Source organism: Coregonus clupeaformis, chromosome 38, assembly GCF_020615455.1.
Source record: "Coregonus clupeaformis isolate EN_2021a chromosome 38, ASM2061545v1, whole genome shotgun sequence".
Classification (NCBI taxonomy): domain Eukaryota; kingdom Metazoa; phylum Chordata; class Actinopteri; order Salmoniformes; family Salmonidae; genus Coregonus; species Coregonus clupeaformis.
In genome coordinates, this window is record NC_059229.1 from 6,133,298 (window position 1) to 6,154,857 (window position 21,560).

The window sequence follows — 21,560 nt, forward strand, 5'->3', positions numbered from 1 at the left end:
CCTCCCTCCCTCCCTCCCTCCCTCCCTCCCTCCTCCTCCCTGCCTCCCTCCCTCCCTCCCTCCCTCCCTCCCTCCCTCCCTCCCTCCCTCCCTCTCTACTTATTTCATAGTCAATAACAACCCCAACCAATATCAATATCTCATATTTCATCCACCTCACCAATCCCTGGGTGGATAATAAGCCTGACAGCTGGATATGTATTTTGATACTTTCTCTAATATTGAGCTTGTAGGGAATTGCTTTTCCTCGTCACATACACAAGTCTGTTGATGTCAACGCTGCGTCTGTGTGTATGAGTCATGAGGCGCGCATGTGTTTGTGTGGGCATACATGTACTTACACTGTGTACAAACCATTAAGGACACCTTCCTGATATTGAGTTGCCAAATTCAAATGTTGAAATCAAAAGATAATTATTGTTTACAGAAGTAGCAAATTAATGATGCAGTGTGCAGAGCGATAGTGCAGATCGATAGTTTGTGACTCAGAGCAGGCGTTTGGCCGTTAGGGAGAAAATCAACTGGAATCTTTGGATGCAATCAGTGGTGTAGGCAAACACAGTTTATTTTTTGGGGTAAATAGTTGACAAACCTTGAAAAATGCATTGAAAGTATATGGAGCATTACTTTTTTCATTGAGACCAGCGAACAGTTTACTAGATGCAGTGTAGTAGAGCTAGTATTCTCAAGGCTTTTGCACCATCTGCTGGTATAAATAGGATAGTGCTTTCAAATTAGAGTACATTTGCTGACATTCATTTTTTATTATTTTTTTAACCTTTATTTATCCAGGTAAGCCAGTTGAGAACAAGTTCTCATTTACAACTGCGACCTGGCCAAGATAAAGCAAAGCAGTGCGATAAAAACAACACTGAGTTACATATGGGGTAAAACAAAACATAAAGTCAAAAATACAACAGAAAATATATATACAGTGTGTGCAAATGTAGCAAGTTATGTAGGTAAGGCAATAAATAGGCCATAGTGCAAAATAATTACAATTAGTATTAACACTGGAATGATAGATGTGCAAGAGATGATGTGCAAATAGAGATACTGGGGTGCAAATGAGCAAAATAAATAACAATATGGGGATGAGGTAGTTGGGTGGGCTAATTTCAGATGGGCTGTGTACAGGTGCAGTGATCGGTAAGGTGCTCTGACAACTGATGCTTAAAGTTAGTGAGGGAGATAAGAGTCTCCAGCTTCAGAGATTTTTGCAATTCGTTCCAGTCATTGGCAGCAGAGAACTGGAAGGAATGGCGGCCAAAGGAGGTGTTGGCTTTGGGGATGACCAGTGAGATATACCTGCTGGAGCGCATACTACGGGTGGGTGTTGCTATGGTGACCAATGAGCTAAGATAAGGCTGGGATTTGCCTAGAAGGGATTTATAGATGACCTGGAGCCAGTGGGTTTAGCGACGAATATGTAGTGAGGGCCAGCCAACAAGAGCGTACAGGTCACAGTGGTGGGTAGTATATGGGGCTTTGGTGACAAAACGGATGGCACTGTGATAAACTACATCCAAAGTGTTGGAGGCTATTTTGTAAATGACATCGCCGAAGTCAAGGATCGGTAGGATAGTCAGTTTTACGAGGGCATGTTTGGCAGCATGAGCGAAGGAGGCTTTGTTGCGAAATAGGAAGCCGATTCTAGATTTAACTTTGGATTGGAGATTGTTAATGTGAGTCTGGAAGGAGAGTTTACAGTCTAACCAGACACCTAGGTAATTGTAGTTGTCCACATACTCTAGGTCAGACCCGTCGAGAGTAGTGATTCTAGTCGGGTGAGCGGGTCGATTGAAGAGCATGCATTTAGTTTTACTAGTGTTTAAGAGCAGTTGGAGGCTACTGAAGGAGTGTTGTATGGCATTGAAGCTTGTTTGGAGGTTTGTTAACACAGTGTCTAATGAAGGGCCAGATGTATACAAAATGGTGTCGTCTGCGTAGAGGTGGATCTGAGAGTCACCAGCAGCAAGAGCGACATCATTGATATACACAGAGAAAAGAGTCGGCCCAAGATTTGAACCCTGTGGCACCCCCATAGAGACTGCCATAGGTCCAGACAACAGGCCCTCCGATTTGACACATTGAACTCTATCTGAGAAGTAGTTGGTGAACCAGGCGAGGCAGTCATTTGAGAAACCAAGGCTATTTAGTCTGCCAATAAGAATGCGGTGGTTGACAGAGTCGAAAGCCTTGGCCAGGTCGATGAAGACGGCGGCACAATACTGTCTATTATCGATCCCGGTTATAATATCGTTTAGGACCTTGAGCGTGGCTAGGTGCACCCATGACCAGCTCGGAAACCGGATTGCATAGCGGAGAAGGTACGGTGGGATTCGAAATGGTCGGTGATCTGTTTGTTAACTTGGCTTTCAAAAAATTTCAAAAGACAGGGCAGGATGGATATAGGTCAGAGTGTATTCAGACCCCTTGACTTTTTCCAAATGTTGTTACGTTACAGCTTTATTCTAAAATGGACTAAATCGTTTTCCCCCTTATCAGTCTACACACAATACCCGATAATGACAAAGCAAAAACTGGAAATATTACATTTCCTTAAGGATTCAGACCCTTTACTCAGTACTTTGTTGAAGCACCTTTGGCAGCGATTACAGCCTTGAGTCTTCTTGGGTATGATGCTACAAGCTTGGCACACCTGTATTTGGGGAGTTTCTCCCATTCTTCTCTGCAGATCCTCTCAAGCTCTGTCAGGTTGGATGGGGAGCGTCGCTGCACAGCTATTTTCGATCGGGTTCAAGTCTGGGCTCTGGCTGGGCCACGCAAGGACATTCAGAGACTTGTCCCGAAGCCACTCCTTTGTTGTCTTGGCTGTGTGCGTAGGGTCGTTGTCCTGTTGGAAGGTGAACCTTCGCACCAGTCTGAGGTCCAGAGCACTCTGGAGCAGGTTTCCATCAAGGATCTCTCTGTACTTTGCTCCGTTCATCTTTCTCTCGATCCTGACTAGTCTCCCAGTCCCTGCCGCTGAAAAACATCCCCACAACATGATGCTGCCACCACCATGCTTCACCGTAGGGATGGTGCCAGTTTTCCTCCAGATGTGACGCTTGGCATTCAGGCCAAAGAGTTCAATCTTGGTTTCATCAGACCAGAGAATCTTGTTTCTCATGGTCTGAGAGTCTTTAGGTGCCTTTTGGCAAACTCCAAGCGGGCTGTCATGTGCCTTTTACTGAGGAGTGGCTTCCGTCTGGCCACTCTACCATAAAGGCCTGATTGGAGGAGTGCTGTAGAGAAGGTTGTCCTTCTGGAAGGTTCTCCCATCTCCACAGAGGAACTCTGGAGCTCTGTCAGAGTGACCATCGGGTTCTTGGTCAACTCCACGACCAAGGCCCTTCTCCTCCGATTTCTCTGTTTGGCCAGGCAGCCAGTTCTAGGAAGAGTCTTGGTGGTTGCAAACTTCTTCCATTTAAGAATGATGGAGGCCACTGTGTTCTTGGGGACCTTCAATGCTGAAGACATTTTTTAGTACCCTTTCCCAGATCTGTGCCTCGACACAATCCTGTCTCTGAGCTCTACGGACAATTCCTTCGACCTCATGGCTTGGTTTTTGCGCTGACGTGCACTGTCAACTGTTGGACCTTATATAGACAGGTGTGTGCCTTTCCAAATCATGTCCAATCAATTGCATTTACCACAGGTGGACCAATCAAGTTGTAGAAACATCTCAAGGATGATCAATGGAAACAGGATGCACCTGAGCTCAATTTCGAGTCTCATAGCAAAGGGTCTGAATACTTATAAGATATTTCCGTTTTTTATTTGTAATACATTTGCAAAAATTTCAAAAAAACTGTTTTTGCTTTGTCATTGTGGGGTATTGTGTGTAGATTGATGAGGGGGGGAAAACGATTTAATCCATTTTAGACGAAGGCTGTAACGTAACAAAATGTGGAAAAAGTCAAGGGGTCTGAATACTTTCCGAACGCACAGTATAAATCAGAGGTTCATAGCTACATTCAACCACTAGGGGGCAGCACCCACTTAAGTATGGGGCCCATGAGGATTTACACAGCATAACAGCCTGCTGTTACACCGTAAACAAAATGGTTCTTATTGTTGATGTCCATGATCAAATCAAATGTTATTCGTCACATGCTTCATAAACAACAGTGAAATGCTTACTTACAGGCCCATCCCAACAATGCAGAGAGAAAGAAAATAGACAAATAAAATAAAAGTAAAACACGTAATTATAAAAGTAATAACACTGTAGATACACAATGAGTAACGAGAACCTGGCTATATACACAGGTACAAGTACCGAGTTGATGTGCAGGGGTACGAGGTAATTGAGGTAGATATGCACATATAACTAGGAATAAAGTGACAGATTGTAAACAGTAGCAGCAGCGTATATGACAAGTCAAAAAAGTTAGTGCAAAAAAAGGGTCAATGTCGATAGTCCAGGTAGCTATTTGGTTAACTATTTAGCAGTCTTAAAGGCTTGGGGGTAGATATTACTACTGATATGGACACATGATACAGATAGGTAGGGTCAGGAATTTTTAACTTACCCTGAGTTTAGAAAAATTCCTGGCCCTATACATAGGCCTACAACATAGGGGATTGTTTATGAAACAGCCACCATATATTCTCCATATGTGTTTCCCAAGACATAATATAACTTTTTGAAGAATTATGCTCAGCTCAAAGGAACATCTTCTTTTGTTATTTTATAGTTCAGCTCTTCTTGGGAGGTTTGGTTCTTCCTAGCCATGTTTCACAAGATGTGACCACTTCAATATGTTGTAGTAGCAGTACATCATGTTCATGTGGTTTGTTCATGTGGTTTGTATTGCCTCTAACCCTCCCCACAAGCCATCAACAGAATCATGGCACAAGTGGCTAAACTAAATCTCTAGCTAGCTACACTATAACTTAAAGCGAATTACAGTACATGGAGTTCATACATTTGAGCTATCTTATGATATACACTACATGACCAAAAGTATGTCGACACCTGCTCGTCGAACATCTCATTCCAAAATCATGGGCATTATCATGGAGTTGGTCCCCCCTTTGCTGCTATAACAGCCACTCATCTGGGAAGGCTTTCCACTAGATGTTGGAACATTGCTGCGGGGACTTGCTCCCATTCAGCAACAAGAGCATTGGTGAGGTCGGGCACTGATGTTGGGCGATTAGGCCTGGCTCGCAGTCGGCAATCCAAATCATCCCAAAGGTGTTCGATGGGGTTGAGGACAGGGCTCTGTGCAGGCCAGTCAAGTTCTTCAATACTGATCTTGACAAATCATTTCTGTGTGGACATCGCTTTGTGCACGGGGGCATTGTCATGCTGAAACAGGAAAGGGCCTTCCCCAAACTGTTGCCACAAAGCTGGAAGCACAGAATCGTCTAGAATGTAATTGTATTCTGTAGCGTTAAGATTTCCCTTCACTGGGACTAAGGGGCCTAGCCCGAACCATGAAAAACAGCCCCAGACCATTATTCCTCCTCTACCAAACTTTACAGTTGGCACTATGCATTGGGGCAGGTAGCGTTCTCCTGGCATCCGCCAAACCCAGATTAATTTGTCGGACTGCCAGGTGTTGAAGCGTGATTCATCACTCCAGAGAACGCGTTTCCACTGCTCCAGAGTCCAATGGCGGCGAGCTTTACACAACTCCAGCCGACGCTTGGCATTGTGTATGGTGATCTTAGGCTTGTGTGCGGCTGCTCGGCCATGGAAACCCATTTCATTAAACTCCTGATGAACAGTTCTTGTGCTGATGTTTCTTCCAGAGGCAGTTTGGAACTCGGTAGTGCTTCAGTACTCAGTGGTCCCGTTCTGTGAGCTTGTGAGGCTGAGCCATTGTTGCATCTAGACCTTTCCACTTCACAATAACAGCACTTACAGTAGACCAGGGCAGCTCTAGCAGGGCAGAAATTGGACGAACTGACTTGTTGGAAAGGTGGCATCATATGACGGTGCCACGTTGAAAGTCACTGAGTTCTTCAGTTAGGCCATTCTACTGCCAATGTTTGTCTATGGAGATTGCATGGCTGTGTGCTCGATTTTCTACACCTGTCAGCAACGCGTGTGGCTGAAATGGCCGAATCCACTAATTTTAAGGGGTGTTCACATACTTTTGTATATATAGTGTATCTACACAGTTAACTTTGAGACACGTATTTGGGCTCGTTCCAGACAGTCATGCAAAATCTGTGCATATCTGCAGAGGTTTATCAGATCTTTACAATGCCTGGCAAAAGTGTATATATAATATATGACAAAACTAAGATACTGTAATCTGCACAGGACCTTGTTAACCCAGTTCACCCTTTAAGATACACTGAGTGTACAAAACATTAAGAACACCTTCCTAATATTGAGTTGCACCCCCTTTTGCCCTCAGAACAGCCTCAATTCGTTGAGGCATTTTAAATCTGTATTTTTCTGAACAGTAATATTGAGAGCTAATCAGATTATACACACCAAACATACACAGATGTTGTCTATGATTTCAATGAAGCGGAAAGGTATTGAAATATCCACTGAGTGTACAAAACATTAGGAACACCTTCCTAATATTGAGTTGCACCACCCGTTTTGCCCTCAGAACAGCCTCAATTCGTCGGGGCATGGACTCTACAAGGTGTCGAAAGCGTTCCACAGGGATGCTGGCCCATGTGGACTCCAATGCTTCCCACAGTTGTGTCAAGTTGGGAAACGGTTGAGCGTGAAATACCAGTAGCGTTGCAGTTCTTGACACAAACCGGTACACCTGGCACCTACTACCATACCCCATTCAAAGGCACTTAAATATTTTGTCTTGCCCATTCACCCTCTGAATGGCACACATACCCAATCCATGTCTCAAGGCTTAAAAATCCTTCTTTAACCCGTCTCCGCCCCTTCATCCACACTGATTTAAGTGGATTTAACAGGTGACATCAATAAGGGATCATAGCTTTCACCTGGTCAGTCTATGTCAAGGAAATGTTTTGTACACTCAGTGTATGGCTGACTGACAGGAACCCAACCGATAAGAAGTGTCTGACTTCCTCAAAATGAATGCAGGATGGATGGATGGATGGATGGATGGATGGATGGATGGATGGATGGATGGATAACAAAATCAACAAGTTCAGGTTTGACAATCTTGGTGTTTTATTGTAAGTATTGCATTTTCAAACTTACACAGCGAGAATCATCATCATCATCAGAGAGCATGTTCTACAAAGGATTGATGGCCACAGAGTTCATCTGAACAACAAGGGGACTATAGTCTGTCCTATAGCCTGGTTAAACCAGACTGAATGCTGGTTGAACCCAGGCTAGGTCTGTCTTGTTTGGAGGTGGGAATAGCTGTATCTACTTTGACCCATTCTGCTTTAGCCTGGTTCCCAGATCTGTTTGTGCTGTCTTGACCAGAATGACCATAGGAGTTGGAAAGACAGCACAAACAGATATGGGACCCAGGCTATTCATTCTCCCTTCGAGTCGGTGTCTATAAGACCAATACCTAGTACACTGGAGTGACATTACTCAGGGTGGACGTCAATTCCATCTAAATTCCATCCGCGAAATGGAGTGTGTATTCAGTTTGGATACCAGGTAAGAAATTCCCATCTTGAACTCAACAGATAGGAATTGAGTTAGAATTGACCCCAACTCTGGATATAACAACATCCTGCTAGCCATACACAGCCAAAAGCAGGTATCTCTTATATGGCCGCCCTAAGGACACCAGACAACACACACAAAAGAGAGAGAGGGTATTGGGGAAAAACACTGTTTTTCATTAAATATGGGCCCTTTTTTACTCATAGTGCAAGTTTTAAAAAAAAGACAAACTAAAAGCGATAGACGATAAAGGTGTAAATGAATGTGGGAAGAGTGAAGTAATCTGCCCCCCTGTGAAAGAAGAGGACACTGTTGGTGTTCTGAGGTTGTTTGGCTTATTTGTTTATATCGAGAAAGCACCATCGTCCAATGATCCAATCAAGTCTCTCGAGAGATGAGATCATGAAATCCTGCAAGATTACACTAACTTTACACCTTAAATGATGTCCTTCATTGAAACCATAGGCTTTTGTTCTCAATAATATTAATCTGAGGCTTTTTGTAAATGCAAGACACATTTTGTTGACTAAAACATAGTCTAGTAAAGACTACTACTTGTCCTCCTACTAAAGGAGTGTGGAGTTAGTTAGCCCCCATTTTGTATAGTAGCTGGCTCAGTATTTGCCAATTAGACTTGGCTATTGTAGGCTGAGTCCAAAATCAACCCCTTGAACCTACACCCCATCCCCTCCTAGGGGTAATTCTAGGATAATTGGATAGGTGTAAACTGTTACGACAAAAACTCCACCCAGCCTATCAGAAAAGGAGAAGAAATGACCATACAGCTTGGGGTCAGTTTGGAACTCGACCGTGGATGCATAAGAGGCAAGGCTCAGTACTGGGAGCAGCTTGGGGGCTGATTACATTTCAAGTGTCCGGCTAATAAAACAAAAACAGAAAATAATGGAAAAACATTAGCCTGGTATCCCGACTGATTTCACTACGATTCACCAATGTCTTTGTCCCAAATGGCACCCTATTCCCTGCTTAGTGCTCTAGTTTTGACAGAGTCTAGTCAAAAGTAGTGCACTATGTAGGGAACAGGGTGCCATTTGGGACAGACATTGTTTCACTTAAAAACATAAAAAAGGAGGAGAATAATAAGATAAGACAGAAACAAAATAAGTTAACTTTTTTTTTTTTTCTGTGTTGGTTCTGTGAGGGATGGAGAAATAGGCTAATAAATATATAAACTTTTAAAAAACTCAAGGGTCAGGGGGGGATTGTTCTTTCATATGAAGAGATACGTGAATACCAGTGGAAAACAAGACTTTTCAAAGTGCAAGTTGGGTTCGCCTCAGTAACAAGGGCTAAGGATGTACACACACAGTCAATGACATCATCATAAACCTTGGTGTTGTCACTTCAGACTCGAGTTCTACCACAGCTCACGAGATACCACCAGTGGAATGCCATATAGGTTTTTCAAAATAAAAGTAAAAAACTAACACATTTGAAAAAATAAGAGTGCCACCCAAACTCTTTATTTATGAACAGAAGAAGTCCTGGGGTGGCGGCCATTTTGTATTACAGCCATATAGTTGTTGTTCTCTTGTTGTTGTGTCTTGAACTTTAAGTTAAGTATTGTGAAGTGTAACTTCTCCTCTTGGGGGAGAGGGGGACAGCTACAGAATGGTAACTTTTGAACGTTTCAACCAGCAAAATGAACAAAGCAATACTGTCCAATCCTTGCCACGTCGACGACTGACTGACTGACTGCTTGCCAGTCACACTCTGAGAGAATAAGTAGAATAAATCTTTTCAAAAATATAATTTAAAATGCACAAAAACACAAGGTCAAAAACAGCAACAGAGGCAATAGTTTTTTTCTATCCACAAGTTTTCTACTTTTTTTTTTTACACTCCTTTTATCATTGTTCATTTATTAAGCTATTTGTAAGCTATCTAATTATGTACAAAAAACAAAGCAAGTTGAATTAGCTTTTTTGGACGGCCACAGGTCTGTTGCCTTGGAAAAGAGTGGGGAAAAAACAGGAGGAGCTCAAATGGTCGAAAAAAAAATCAGAAAACTACTAGAAATAGTTATTGCTTGTTACTGCTGGATAGAGAGAAAGGATGATGTTGTCTCTATAGTCCAAAGTTCCTTAGCATTCTTTCTTTTTAAATTGTGCCGATTTGTTTCTATAGACAGCTATAGGGTAGGCAAGTGCAGGATAGCTTGTTGTGGTAGCTGCTTTGTTGTAAAAACACATTTTAAGATTTATTTCCACATCGAGCACCACCCACGTTCCATGGGAATGTATATAATGCATGTATTTTTTTTTTCTCCATTCGTTTGGATGGAAACGTCCTGTATGACATGGCAGACAAGGATTGTTGGTTGTACAAGCGTTTGATCTGCGTTGTTGATGGGTTTGTTGTTGTTGTTGTTGTTGTTTCACGTAGCACCATTTCAAGTGTCTGTTGGATGCTGTGGTGTGGTTGCGCAGTGGTAAAAAAAACCACAAAGACAAGGAATTTAAAATGAAAAGGACGTCGTTCAAGGGCCAAAATGTGTTGATATGGCATGTAGACTTCTTGACATTCCACAGTCTGTGTCCAAATTACAACTTGTTCCCAAATTTGTTTTTAATTCTAGCAGAACATTCACTTGACTTCGCACACAAGACCAGAGCAAACACGCAAACACATAGAACCAAACAGGGTTTTAAAACTCATAAAACTCATCATAAAACATTCTAATATATATTAGAAATTTAAGTGCATTTCTGATGCTAAAATATGGGGTTGTTTTTTTGTTCTAAAATAACTTAATCAATTGTTTGATTTAAAAAAAGAGATCTATTCCCTTCGATTATGTCTGCAATAAAATCAAGATAATGCTGATCCCAGCTTATTCGTGAAAATAAATCATTTTTCATCTTCATTTTCAACCATTCATAAAGCCACTCAAGTAAAAATCTAATTTAAAACCATTGCTCTTATTCAGATCATCAAAATAAAGGTTGGTTGGTTCTGTGTTTGGATCCATCTCTGTTCTTCATGTACCTGTTAATCAGGACGAGGCGGGGGGTTGGACCTTCTGCTTGGGACGGAGGGTGGGTTGAGGGGTTCCAAGGGGGGTTCATCTCGGACTGTGGGTTGTTGGTTCAGCAGCGAGTTGGAGCAAAGCGACGGATGGTGCGAAGGGGAGGGGTTACAGACAGGAAGTAGTTGCCTGAAAAGGCAGGAAGTTAGAAGGACGTCAGGGCGCCACTTGAGGGATGCCATGGCGATGGCGTAGTCGGCGATGATACATGTAGATGGGTTACATGACGATACACAACAGGTGGATGGAGTTTGAAGGCCAAGGTTTTTGCAGGTTGGAGCCGGGGGTGGAGACAACTCTAATTGGCCGGTCGGAGAAGGCGGCGAGTTTGACGAGGACACTGGAGTAACGTTCGCTCTCGTAACCTTCGCCACTGGCAAGGTTCAGGTGGTTGGACTTTGGATGTTGGTGGAGCCCCCGAGGTTGCAGATTGGAGCCGGGGGAGAGGAGTCTACACCCAACAGCCATCTCCTATGAGGAGGATCCTGAGAAGGCTGAGGAGAGTTTGAGGATGCTGCAGCTGGAGTAGCCCTCGTCGCTGGCTAGACTCTGGAGGCTGCTGTGGTCGTCTAGATCGCTGGTGGAGGCCGTAGAAACCGAGTCCAGCTCCCCGTGCTCCGAGAACTCTGTAGACTCCACGTCCACCTCAATCTCCTCTGTCGAGGGGGAGCGAGGTGAGAAAGCGAGAGAGCGAGAGAGAGAGAGAGAGAGAGAGAGAGAGAGAGAGAGAGAGAGAGAGAGAGAGAGAGAGAGAGAGAGAGAGAAGAGCAGAACGTTAGAATAATACACTCTAAACAAGAGCTTCTTGGAACTTAACAGGAACACTACTAAACTGAGAAGTTTGGTGGATTTCTGTGCAGAAACAAATCATTCTAGTTATCCTAAGAATAGGGAACTAGTGTGCAAAGTCCAAATGTCTCTTTAACTGCTGTGCTTATGTGTGTGATACATTGAAATAAAAACTCAAATCTGACAAAGATCCTTATTGGCGTTCACGGTCGCTCACCTTGGTCAGAGTCGGAGCGCTCGGAGGAGCAGATGGTGGAGCCCACGCTGTCCATGCGTATCCTCTCTCCCTCCCCCGGCCCAGTGCCTCCTACCCCGGCCCCAGTGCCCCCCTGCAGCAGGTCCAACTGGCGCTGGAGGTGCCTCTGCTCCCTCTCCAGACTGTCCAGCTGGTTACGGCTCTTACGTTCCGCCTCTTCAAGTTTCTAGAAGAGGGGGAGAAGAGAGGAGAGGAGGGAGAGAGGAGAGAAGAGAAGGGAGAGAGAAAGTGTGTTTATTTATCTTGAACAAAATGTATTTGTATACCCGTTTCCAAAGAGCACCTGCCACCGCCCCCACCACACCCACAGAGCCATGACGAGTTGCTATCCTTTGTGTTCCTTTATCTATTTAAAATGTATATTTTACCAGGTGTGTTCAAGTTTCTATAGGAGAGAAGAAAGAGATGAATGTGGTTATGAATTGATTTGAATGTTTATTTTAGCGGGCAAGGTTGATGGAGAAGATATTCTCAGAGGGATAGTGACAGTGGGAGAGGGGGGTGGAGGGAGAGATAGAGATAAGTGGCGCAGTGGTCTAAGGCACTGCATCGCAGTGCTAACTGTGCCACTAGAGATCCTGGTTCGAATCCAGGCTCTGTCGCAGCCGGCCGCGACCGGGAGACTCATGGGCGGCGCACAATTGGCCCAGCGTCGTCCAGGGTAGGGGAGGGAATGGCCGGCAGGGATGTAGCTCAGTTGATAGAGCATGGCATTTGCAACGCCAGGGTTGTGGGTTCGATTCCCACGGGGGGCCAGTATAAATAGATATGTATTCACTAACTGTAAGTCGCTCTGGATAAGAGCGTCTGCTAAATGACTAAAATGTAAATATAAATAAGGAAGTAGTCAAAAAACTGGGAAGAGGATGAGAGATAGAGGAGTCAATGAAACCTCCAATCAATTCTCCAAACGCTATAACAATGTCAGCAACAGGCTTTAGTATCCTGTCTCCTGAACTAGGCTAACTCTAACCTTTGGAAGGGAAATCACCCAACAGTCCAACACAGAAGCAACTATCTGTCTTTCCAGACGTGCCGTTGTTTATCTTGTATCAGTGTTTTGTTTACGATGCATTTGTTTACTACTGCTGTTACACAGAGTCACGTCAATACTTGATAAAGACTAGAGCTGACAGCTAGAGCACAGTGAGAGAGAGAGAGAGAGGGGGGGAGAGGGGGGGGGGTGAAAGAGATAGAGAGAGGGGGGGAGACAGAAAGATAGAGAGGGGGAGAGAGAGTGAGAGTGAGAGAAAGAGCGAGTGAGAGAAAGAGAGACATGCAACAACAATGCAGCCATTCATTCCATGTTTCTGTGTCATTGTCAGGGCCAATGTCATTGATCTCCATCTCCATACTAATCTCATTCAGGTGGCTGTTAGTAGTGGGGAAGCTGCACGGCCATAGTTTCATACCCAAGCAACATGTTTGTCATTACTAGCAAGGTTTCCTCCAAAGAAATTCCGCCAGTGAGCAAATTTCAGGTCTGCTGAGCGCAAACTTAAACGTTGTGAAAGTTCTGTGCAACTTCCAGCGCGCGTTTATTGTGAACACTGAGGCTGTACCTGCTTTAAGTTACAGTTTTAACAGGGGCCAAGTAGGCTACTGAGGCTATTTGATCATAATGTAGGACTACCATAAAAAACTATGGAGAATATGCATCACATAACATCATATCATTCAGCCTACAGTAGTAGCCAATGTGTGGTGTTCAACGTAGGCCTACATTCCATGAGACTTTTGAACACAAAACATGCAGGGCTTGACATTAACCTGTTTATCCTGAACATTTTGTTGTGTTGTTTGATGCAAGAAACCACTTTACAAAATAAAATGCATTATTATTCCCATACCATTATTACAGAGAATCAGACAAATTATGCTACCCTATTGGCTACTTAGCTTATTCAAGACCGTCTCCAAATAATGTTGCAATGAAAGTGGCTAATAATAATTGCATTGATTCGATCACAATTCCCCAAAAAAGGGAAACGTTGATAGTGTTAATTAACGGGGAGAACTCTAGAAAGTTGAGTGAAATTCAATCTTGTGCTTCTCTGCGCGGGGTGATATTTCTTCTGCGCGGCAGTCCCGGGGGCACACATGCAGCTTAGAGGGATCATTGGTTACTAGTCAAATGTGTTGTTTGTGTTACAATAGTAAAGCTTCATACAACTTCAAATCAATCAATGGAAAATGTCAAACATTTGTCATACATGTTTAAAGCATTTGAAGAGCTCTTTTAACAGGTCATAAGTTTGCATGTGTCCGGGCAGTATAGCTACCTTAATATGTGATTTGGCTTTGTTGAGCAGCCCCAGGGTGGTGTGGCGGTTACAGTCTTTTCCCAGAGGGATGAGGGCCTTCAACCTCTCCAAACACAGACGCAGGTGGGCTCGTCTGGAAGAAGACAGGAACACAGAGAGAGAGAGAGAGGTTAGAGACAGGATATTACAGGATTCAGGAGCCAGATACAGTAGATGGATAACAAGACAACACATTGGTCCAGATTATACTGAGAGAGAGAGAGAGAGAGAGAGAGAGAGAGAGAGAGAGAGAGAGAGAGAGAGAGAGAGAGAGAGAGAGAGAGAGAGAGAGAGAGAGAGAGAGAGAGAGAGAGAGAGAGAGAGAGAGAGAGAGAGAGAGAGAGAGAGAGAGAGAGAGAGAGAGAGAGAGAGAGAGAGAGAGAGAGAGAGAGAGAGAGAGAGAGGAGGTGTAATGGTGTTTCCTGCACCCTACTCAGTTTTACTTCCCCCCTCCATCGCTGTAGACTCCTGTAGTGTCTAAGGAACCTATAGTTAGTCAGGTCAACCTGACCACATGACCTGACCATGAAATGGTTGTCTCACCTAGCTATCTTAAGATAAATGCACTAACTGTAAGTCGCTCTGGATAAGAGCGTATGCTAAATGACTAAAATGTAAATGAAATTCTCTGAGCCATAGTTACACCACAACACACACGATCTCAAATGACACAGAGAGGTGTAATGGCATTTCCAACTTCATTTCTCCCTCCCCCTCTTCCTCATTATAATGATAACTAGCTAGACTACATTACTGAAGGTCGGACTGTACAGTATATCAAGGTAATGGGTGAGTTGAGAGGTAGAGAGAGATCATGGAGGGTGTAACACAATAACCTGTCAATTGGGTTGCAGTGAAGGGGTCTTCTAGCTAACCTAGGGCATTAAGCTGCAGTGAAGGGGTCTTCTAGCTAACCTAGGGCATTAAGCTGCAGTGAAGGGGTCTTCTAGCTAACCTAGGGCATTAAGCTGCGGTGAAGGGGTCTTCTAGCTAACCTAGGGCATTAAGCTGCAGTGAAGGGGTCTTCTAGCTAACCTAGGGCATTAAGCTGCAGTGAAGGGGTCTTTAGCTAACCTAGGGCATTAAGCTGCAGTGAAGGGGTCTTCTAGCTAACCTAGGGCATTAAGCTGCGGTGAAGGGGTCTTCTAGCTAACCTAGGGCATTAAGCTGCAGTGAAGGGGTCTTCTAGCTAACCTAGGGCATTAAGCTGCAGTGAAGGGGTCTTCTAGCTAACCTAGGGCATTAAGCTGCAGTGAAGGAGTCTTCTAGCTAACCTAGAGCATTAAGCTGCAGTGAAGGGGTCTTCTAGCTAACCTAGGGCATTAAGCTGCAGTGAAGGGGTCTTCTAGCTAACCTAGGGCATTAAGCTGCAGTGAAGGGGTCTTCTAGCTAACCTAGGGCATTAAGCTGCAGTGAAGGGGTCTTTTAGCTAACCTAGGGCATTAAGCTGCGGTGAAGGGGTCTTCTAGCTAACCTAGGGCATTAAGCTGCAGTGAAGGGGTCTTCTAGCTAACCTAGGGCATTAAGCTGCAGTGAAGGGGTCTTTTAGCTAACCTAGGGCATTAAGCTGCAGTGAAGGAGTCTTCTAGCTAACCTAGGGCATTAAGCTGCAGTGAAGGAGTCTTCTAGCTAACCTAGGGCATTAAGCTGCAGTGAAGGAGTCTTCTAGCTAACCTAGGGCATTAAGCTGCAGTGAAGGAGTCTTCTAGCTAACCTAGGGCATTAAGCTGCAGTGAAGGAGTCTTCTAGCTAACCTAGAGCATTAAGCTGCAGTGAAGGGGTCTTCTAGCTAACCTAGGGCATTAAGCTGCAGTGAAGGGGTCTTCTAGCTAACCTAGGGCATTAAGCTGCAGTGAAGGGGTCTTCTAGCTAACCTAGGGCATTAAGCTGCAGTGAAGGGGTCTTTTAGCTAACCTAGGGCATTAAGCTGCAGTGAAGGGGTCTTCTAGCTAACCTAGGGCATTAAGCTGCGGTGAAGGGGTCTTCTAGCTAACCTAGGGCATTAAGCTGCAGTGAAGGGGTCTTCTAGCTAACCTAGGGCATTAAGCTGCAGTAAAGGGGTCTTCTAGCTAACCTAGGGCATTAAGCTGCAGTAAAGGGGTCTTCTAGCTAACCTAGGGCATTAAGCTGCAGTGAAGGGGTCTTCTAGCTAACCTAGAGCATTAAGCTGCAGTGAAGGGGTCTTCTAGCTAACCTAGGGCATTAAGCTGCAGTGAAGGGGTCTTCTAGCTAACCTAGGGCATTAAGCTGCAGTGAAGGGGTCTTTTAGCTAACCTAGGGCATTAAGCTGCAGTGAAGGGGTCTTCTAGCTAACCTAGGGCATTAAGCTGCAGTGAAGGGGGTCTTCTAGCTAACCTAGGGCATTAAGCTGCGGTGAAGGGGTCTTCTAGCTAACCTAGGGCATTAAGCTGCAGTGAAGGGGTCTTCTAGCTAACCTAGGGCATTAAGCTGCAGTGAAGGGGTCTTTTAGCTAACCTAGGGCATTAAGCTGCAGTGAAGGGGTCTTCTAGCTAACCTAGGGCATTAAGCTGCGGTGAAGGGGTCTTCTAGCTAACCTAGGGCATTAAGCTGCAGTGAAGGGGTCTTCTAGCTAACCTAGGGCATTAAGCTGCAGTAAAGGGGTCTTCTAGCTAACCTAGAGCATTAAGCTGCAGTGAAGGGAGTCTTCTAGCTAACCTAGGGCATTAAGCTGCAGTGAAGGGGTCTTCTAGCTAACCTAGGGCATTAAGCTGCAGTGAAGGGGTCTTCTAGCTAACCTAGGGCATTAAGCTGCAGTGAAGGGGTCTTCTAGCTAACCTAGGGCATTAAGCTGCAGTGAAGGGGTCTTTTAGCTAACCTAGGGCATTAAGCTGCGGTGAAGGGGTCTTCTAGCTAACCTAGGGCATTAAGCTGCAGTGAAGGGGTCTTCTAGCTAACCTAGGGCATTAAGCTGCAGTGAAGGGGTCTTCTAGCTAACCTAGGGCATTAAGCTGCAGTGAAGGGGTCTTCTAGCTAACCTAGGGCATTAAGCTGCAGTAAAGGGGTCTTCTAGCTAACCTAGGGCATTAAGCTGCAGTGAAGGGGTCTTCTAGCTAACCTAGGGCATTAAGCTGCAGTAAAGGGGTCTTCTAGCTAACCTAGGGCATTAAGCTGCAGTGAAGGGGTCTTCTAGCTAACCTAGGGCATTAAGCTGCAGTGAAGGGGTCTTCTAGCTAACCTAGGGCATTAAGCTGCAGTGAAGGGGTCTTCTAGCTAACCTAGGGCATTAAGCTGCAGTGAAGGGGTCTTCTAGCTAACCTAGGGCATTAAGCTGCAGTGAAGGGGTCTTCTAGCTAACCTAGGGCATTAACCTGCAGTGAAGGGGTCTTTAGCTAACCTAGGGCATTAAGCTGCGGTGAAGGGGTCTTCTAGCTAACCTAGGACATTAAGCTGCGGTGAAGGGGTCTTCTAGCTAACCTAGGGCATTAAGCTGCAGTGAAGGGGTCTTTTAGCTAACCTAGGGCATTAAGCTGCAGTGAAGGGGTCTTCTAGCTAACCTAGGGCATTAAGCTGCAGTGAAGGGGTCTTCTAGCTAACCTAGGGCATTAAGCTGCAGTGAAGGGGTCTTTTAGCTAACCTAGGGCATTAAGCTGCAGTGAAGGGGTCTTCTAGCTAACCTAGGGCATTAAGATGCAGTGAAGGGGTCTTCTAGCTAACCTAGGGCATTAAGCTGCAGCGAAGGGGTCTTCTAGCTAACCTAGGGCATTAAGCTGCAGTGAAGGGGTCTTCTAGCTAACCTAGGGCATTAAGCTGCAGCGAAGGGGTCTTCTAGCTAACCTAGGGCATTAAGCTGCAGTGAAGGGGTCTTCTAGCTAACCTAGGGCATTAAGCTGCAGTGAAGGGGTCTTCTAGCTAACCTAGGGCATTAAGCTACTCAGACTAGGACACTGAAAGTGTCTCGGCCCTAAGGCTAGATTACAACCTAAAGACTGCAGCAATTACTCAGAAACGACTCTCCTCTCTATCTGTGTGTGTGTGTGTGAGTTCAACTATGTGAAGAACGTGAACGTTATGCCTCTGAGTTGTGTGGGGGTAGGATGTGTGTTTGGAATGGGAGGGCAGCACTGCTTATAGCACTTAAATAATAAAGGCGCATGCACACACACACACCCACGTACGCACAAACGTACACACGTCTCTATATATGATAAATATCTGTCTGTCTCTGTCTCAGTCTGTAATCAGCCCCATTCACAGGGCATGCCAGCCCACATTCAGTCTTTATCAGTCCCCCTGTTATCCTAGAGCAGACCCTGCAGGTCTACACAGAGATGGACTACGATCCAGATGAATCTCTGTTCTCTGATCTATAGCATGTGTGTGGGTGTCCTCTGTATAGCGGTGCCTCGGGCCTTACTCCGAGGTTCCACTAGGAAGCAGCATCGCACGGTGAAACATCGGAAGCCATTCACTTAAAATGGAAGGAAAACGAGGGAACCGAACAGGGCGAGGGGACCATTGAGCGGTGCGAGCATGGGCGAGGGAACCAAACAGGGTGGGGGGACCGTTGAGCAGTGCGAGCATGGGCGAGGGGACCGAACAGGGCGAGGGGACCGTTGAGCGGTGCGAGCATGGGCGAGGGGACCGAACAGGGCGGGGGGACTGTTGAGCGGTGCGAGCATGGGCGAGGGGACCGAACAGGGCGAGGGGACCGTTGAGCGGTGCGAGTATGGGCGAGGGGACCGAACAGGGCGAGGGGACCGTTGAGCGGTGCGAGCATGGGCGAGGGGACCGAACAGGGCGGGGGGACCGTTGAGCGGTGCGAGTATGGGCGAGGGGACCGAACAGGGCGGGGGGACCGTTGAGCGGTGCGAGCATGGGCGAGGGAACCGAACAGGGCGGGGGGAACGTTGAACGGTGCGAGCATGGGCGAGGGAACCAAACAGGGCGGGGGGGAACGTTGAACGGTGCGAGCATGGGCGAGGGAACCGAACAGGGCGGGGGGAACGTTGAACGGTAAGAGCATGGGCGAGGGAACCGAACAGGGCGGGGGGAACGTTGAACGGTGCGAGCATGGGCGAGGGAACCGAACAGGGCGGGAAGTTGGGAAAGGCTGAACTTTATTCAAATCCTCTAGGATATCGCAATGTGAGTGACCAATCGAAGCTCACCATAGCTTCCAACCTCTACTGGATTGGCTGACAATGGCTGTTGATACGTAGCACTACTTAGCTCGCTTGCTAGCACCCACATGAGGGTCAGGCTAGCGTGGCTGGGAGAGGGCCGCTTGCTAGCACCCACATGAGGGTCAGGCTAGCGTGGCTGGGAGAGGGCCGCTTGCTAGCACCCACATGAGGGTCAGGCTAGCGTGGCTGGGAGAGTGCCGCTTGTATAGTGTTAAAAGCCAGTTAGACAGGTTTGGAGACCTCTGGGTTATCACACTATTTGACCTGGAAGATGGCTGTGGCACATCAGTAAGGCTGAGCTGGCTGAACACACACACACACACAATCTCATTGATCAACTCACTGAGAGAAAGAAGGGAGGGAGGGAGAGGTATCCTAGACAAGTCTAGACATGCCTGTCAGGCTACAGTGTGTGAGGTGAATGGAGCTCCTCCAGACAGTAGTTCTACAGGCCTGTACTTCCTCCTCCCAATCCTCCACCGCTCTACACTTCACTTCTCACTGATAAAGACAACCATGCACCCTACTGCAGTCTCAGCAGCTGACCCTAGATAACCCTCACTTACTGGAGGGAGGGAGGAGGGAGGAGAGAGAGGAGGAGGGAGGCAGGGAGGGGAAGACAGCAGGCACCGTTCACAGACCTATCTGTCTATCTGTCTCAAGTGAAGGTTAATCTTCATGAGTAGGCTAGGCTAGGCTAGTTAACCACAATTACTGTAGGCCTATTTAGCCATGGTCTCCTTTTCTTTCACACATAGAAGATGTGTGGATGTAGTTTGAATGCATAGACCTATTCTGATACGTGAGTCACAGCAGCTAACCACAGACACCTCCACACCAATATGATGACATCTCAAAGCACATTTCTCAGCCTTGATTTCTACACATGCAAGGTCAATGTAACTAAGGTCAATGTAACTAAGGTCAATGTAACTAAGGTCAATGTAACTAAGGTCAATGTCCCTCTCCTTCCTCTCTTCTCTCCCCTCCTCCAGAGAGCAATGGAGATGGAAACAGATGGGGGGAGGGAGAGGGACAGAGAGATCGAGAGAGGAGGAAGGAGAAAGAGAGAAAATAGAGATGTAGAGATTGACGGAGAGGTAGAGACTGAGATCGACAGAGGCAGAGACAAACAGAGAGAAATAGAGAGAGTGAGCGAGAACGAGATAGAGAAGTATGTCCCTATAATTATGTCACTGTCCATACAAAATGTCCACCAATGGTTATATGGTCCTAAGCCTTTAGAGCACAGTTGTTTACCAGTTAGGTTTAAGAGTTAATGGTCGTAATTCCTAAAGCATGCTGGGCGGTTGTGTATCGGTCGGGTCAAAGACCTGGGCTTAAGGCCTAATAGGTGACAAAGAATGAATGAGTTGTTTGTGGGCTTAAATACCTGAGTGGGACTTTAAATATAGGCATTCTGCACCATAATCTCCTTTGGGGCCTCCTGAGCACAAAATAGCAAACATGTCCAATACTATGAGTAAAAATGTGAATTAGAATTTCTGTTTACTTCCTGAATGCAATGGAATGAACCCCAACCCTGCTAGGCCTAGCTGTATTTCCTTAGTGGTTCTTAGAAAAGCATATCTCGTTACATAAATGGCAATGGATTTAATTTGCAGTGGTAGGACACTGCAACACTACACACACCAGCGTTAGCTACAGGAAGGATCATGACAGGACGCTAACCTCAGTGTCAGTAGTGTGCTGGATATAGATAGCCTGCTAAGCTAATTTAGCACTGCAGGGGGTTGGATAGCATTAGCTCCACTCCTATGAATAGCCTAGCGCTTGCTAGCATTAGCCCACTAATGAGCCTTGTTGCTTTAGCTATTGATAGCCTGGAACACGTGCTAACATTAGCCTGCCAAAGGGCCCTGTTCTCCATGTCATCCATCCTATGAATAGCATTACCTAGTGTTAGCTTTACGTGAATGGGGCTCCCATCTGCAGCATGCAGATTACATAACACGTGCTGCTAGCGTGCTGATGCTACCACGAAGGCTTGTACTCAGAACCCACACACAGGAAATCAAAGCTAGGATATTGAATGACAACAAAGGTAAATGGATGCATAACGTTGGAGTTTGTGAACCTGATGGCATGATGATGGTAAAAATAAACAATTGTGTGGAGAGTTGGTCTTCCATGCTCTCTAACCTCCACCTCTCTCTCTCTCCATTCTATCTCGCTCTCTTTTCTATGCGTCAAACCTGCCTCCAACACAAGGGCTAACCCTTCAGAGAAAAAGGCCATCTGCACTTCAAAACCCTCTTTTGTAACACGGCAGAATCGACCCGAGCACTGCTCACAGCTCTTTACCTACGCACTCCTTCTTTCCCTTTATTCATCCCTCCATCTCACCACAGGTTCTTCTTTTACCCTTCTCTCTTTCATCTGATCAAGAGAGAGTTTGAAAGGAAAA

General features: G+C 45.7%; 1 protein-coding gene across 2 annotated transcripts in view; it reads right to left on the reverse strand.

The window, feature by feature from the left end:
• Positions 1 to 7,111: 7,111 nt before the first annotated feature.
• Positions 7,112 to 21,560, reverse strand: part of mxi1 (max interactor 1, dimerization protein) — a 36,084-nt gene continuing 21,635 nt past the window's right edge. For both annotated transcript variants that reach the window (XM_041867414.2, XM_041867415.2), the window contains exons 4-6: positions 13,968 to 14,082; positions 11,647 to 11,851; positions 7,112 to 11,296 (exon numbers count right to left, since the gene is read on the reverse strand). In XM_041867414.2, coding sequence (XP_041723348.1) covers positions 11,112 to 11,296; positions 11,647 to 11,851; positions 13,968 to 14,082 — 505 coding nt within the window. In that variant the 3' untranslated portion in view covers positions 7,112 to 11,111. The remainder of the gene's footprint in view (positions 11,297 to 11,646; positions 11,852 to 13,967; positions 14,083 to 21,560) is intronic.